This window comes from Gossypium arboreum, chromosome 9 (assembly GCF_025698485.1).
Source record: "Gossypium arboreum isolate Shixiya-1 chromosome 9, ASM2569848v2, whole genome shotgun sequence".
Taxonomy (NCBI): Eukaryota; Viridiplantae; Streptophyta; class Magnoliopsida; order Malvales; family Malvaceae; genus Gossypium; species Gossypium arboreum.
In genome coordinates this window covers 86,368,134-86,370,726 of record NC_069078.1, presented here as the reverse complement: position 1 = coordinate 86,370,726, position 2,593 = coordinate 86,368,134, and the positions used below count along the sequence as shown (strand labels likewise).

General features: G+C 33.4%; 1 protein-coding gene across 1 annotated transcript; it reads right to left on the bottom strand.

The window, feature by feature from the left end:
- Positions 1-217: 217 nt before the first annotated feature.
- Positions 218-2,206, bottom strand: LOC108456259 (mavicyanin-like). The gene is made up of 2 exons (XM_017754856.2): positions 1,899-2,206; positions 218-740 (listed from the first exon to the last, which is right to left on the bottom strand). Exons 1-2 carry the CDS (start codon positions 2,080-2,082, stop codon positions 355-357), a joined length of 570 nt encoding a protein of 189 aa, XP_017610345.1. The 5' UTR covers positions 2,083-2,206; the 3' UTR covers positions 218-354.
- Positions 2,207-2,593: the final 387 nt, after the last annotated feature.

Below are 2,593 nucleotides of genomic sequence, written 5' to 3'. Positions count from 1 at the left end.
TCCTTCAAGAAGTAATTTCTTTTGGTGAATTATAAGAGAAGAGTAAAACTCTTAAGAACAACGTAATTAACACGACTCAAACTTAGACCACACCTGGAACGATGAACACCCTAACCATTACACCAGCACATAATTCTCCTTCAACTAGCAACATACATATTCATATTCATGATTAATAGGAATCATTGAGAAAAAAAAATGATAAAAGCCAAATGCCTTAATAAAGGAGCTGCTCAGCAATATAACAAATATTATTCCATGAGAAATACATGTCTCTCTCTGTAGTGTAACAAATGACATTATAGAAGTATATCAACCATTCCACATATAACAAAAATCAATCTAAAATTTTGTTCAATAAAAACCTGATACAAAAACTGCAAAACCAGCCATTGCTAAACAAAGCTTAGTGATTAGACTCCCCTTGGAAGCTCTCAAGGAGATACCGCTGCTTGGCGAAGGTGCAGGACTACTGGCAGATGGAACTGAAGCGGCTGTTGATCCCTCGGGAGCCGTAGTCGGAGCTGTATCGGATGTGTGAAGCACGTTGATGTCGACTTTCTGACCAGCTTGACAGTGTCCAGGAGCACCACAGATGAAATAGTGGTGACCTTTAGTGGTAATGTTGATGGTGTCATTGCCAGAAGTGTAGGTAGCCAAAGGGGCCGAGGCATTGCAGGCTTTGTACATAGGATGGGTTACTCGCATCACGTTGTGAAACTGAGCATTGTACTCAAAACCTATATGCATGCGCATTAACATATTGCTATATCATTCAATCAACATATATATCAAGAAGAACTGATTGAAAAATGGATAAATTGTTGCCAAATTCTTTTATACAGAATTGCACCAGAATTATAAAAATAATAATTAAACAGGGTATATTTTTAAAATGGGTTAATAAAACTTGTAATATCTGAACTTGACAATTAGGTCCATTTTTGTACCTATACTCTTTTTTTTTTTTTCACTTTTATACTTAAACTTTGCAACTAGGTCTAATTTGGCCTTTAAATTTGGTAAAAATAAAAGTTTGATGATGTGATACTCTGAGATTATGCTACGTTATCAAATTTTGATGGAATCTAAATTTAATGACCTAAATGGACCTAATTGCCAATTCAAATATCAATGTGGACCTAATTACCAAGTTTAGGGATTAAAAGTTATATTAACCCTTTTTTGATATAATTAAAATATCCATATCTGTTTTACCCGTTCATGATGCCCCTTTGAAGACTCATGACTACCCTGCTAACAATATATCTAAAACCTGAATTCTCTCTTTCGGTGCAATGCCGGTAAAAATAACATAGAGGCCTCTGTATTAAGAGTCAAATTACATTTTTTCTCTTCTACTTAAAAAATAGAAAAATCAATCCTTATACATTAAATCAAAGAACAAATTGGTCTTTTTTTTATAAAAATTTCATCCATTTATACTGTTAAAAACTATTATTGATGATAGAATATTCAAAAAATGACACATTGCCACGTGTAATCATGCTGACATATGGGAGTTAGTTTTTAACAATAAAAATTGATGTAATTTTTACAAAAAAATTAATTTACTCATTGATCATGGATGGATTATTTTATCTATTTTTTGAGTAAAAAGAGATACAATAAAAATTAACTTTTAATTAAGAAGCATCCATATTTATTTTTACAGTGCAATGCCTTCCCGTACCAAAAATCCCAAACATTTGAACCAGCTTTAATAAACAGAAAATAAAATAGGTGAGACCTGCTTTTAAAAGAACAAAGCTAATGTAAGTAATAAACCCAGTAAATGGAATAAGCCAAAGATGAAAAATGGGGGCAAAAATAAGCTAAATATTGAAAGATCATCTATAACATCAAGGAGAGACTAAGAACTTAAAAGGGAAACTTACGAATAATGTCACCAACTTGGAAGGTTTTAGTAGCAGACCATTGTTTGTAGTCAAGGTTGCCAATGGAGGTCCAACCAGCACTGTCTCCAACCTTGTAAACAGCTGCATGGGAGAACTGCAACAAGGCAACAACAGCCGTCACCCGCAAAACAATCTCAGCCGCACCTCTCTTTGAAAAACCCATGGTTAAACTGGCAATTCAACCCTGAGAAAGGATAAGAGGGATCAATAAGTGTTTTGTTTTTGGCTGGATTTGTGAGGATGGGAATGGATGCTTTCTCTCATGGTGTGTATATATATATATCTTTTGGACCAACTTTAGTTTGGTCGTAGAGGCATCTTAAATTTTATGCTTTTTTTATAGAAAGGTCCCGACTTTCAGGTATTTATGATAATAGTCACCTCTTTTATGCCAAATTGACAAGACTCATCATCTCATCTCTGTTATTAGATTCAGAGTTTAATAATTTTAACAGATTCATGAAAATTCACATCACTTTAACACAACATCAAATATTATTATACATTAAAAAAGAAAAAAAGGATCGAATTTATGTCAAATTAAAATAGAGGAATTAAATCTCTGATTTCAACACAATAAAGGGATTAAAACCGAAATTAGACCCTTTCTTTTGTTGGCATATCATCATTGATGTTCCCTTCTCCCTCAATTGTTTTAACCTCTAGAGGACACA

Excerpts from the sequence above, each read along its gene's own strand:
- LOC108456259 (XM_017754856.2), bottom strand. The coding sequence starts at position 2,082 with ATGGGTTTTTCAAAGAGAGGTGCGGCTGAGATTGTTTTGCGGGTGACG. Across the intron at positions 741-1,898 it reads CCAAGTTGGTGACATTATTC|GTTTTGAGTACAATGCTCAG; the intron begins GTAAGTTTCCCT and ends GCATGCATATAG.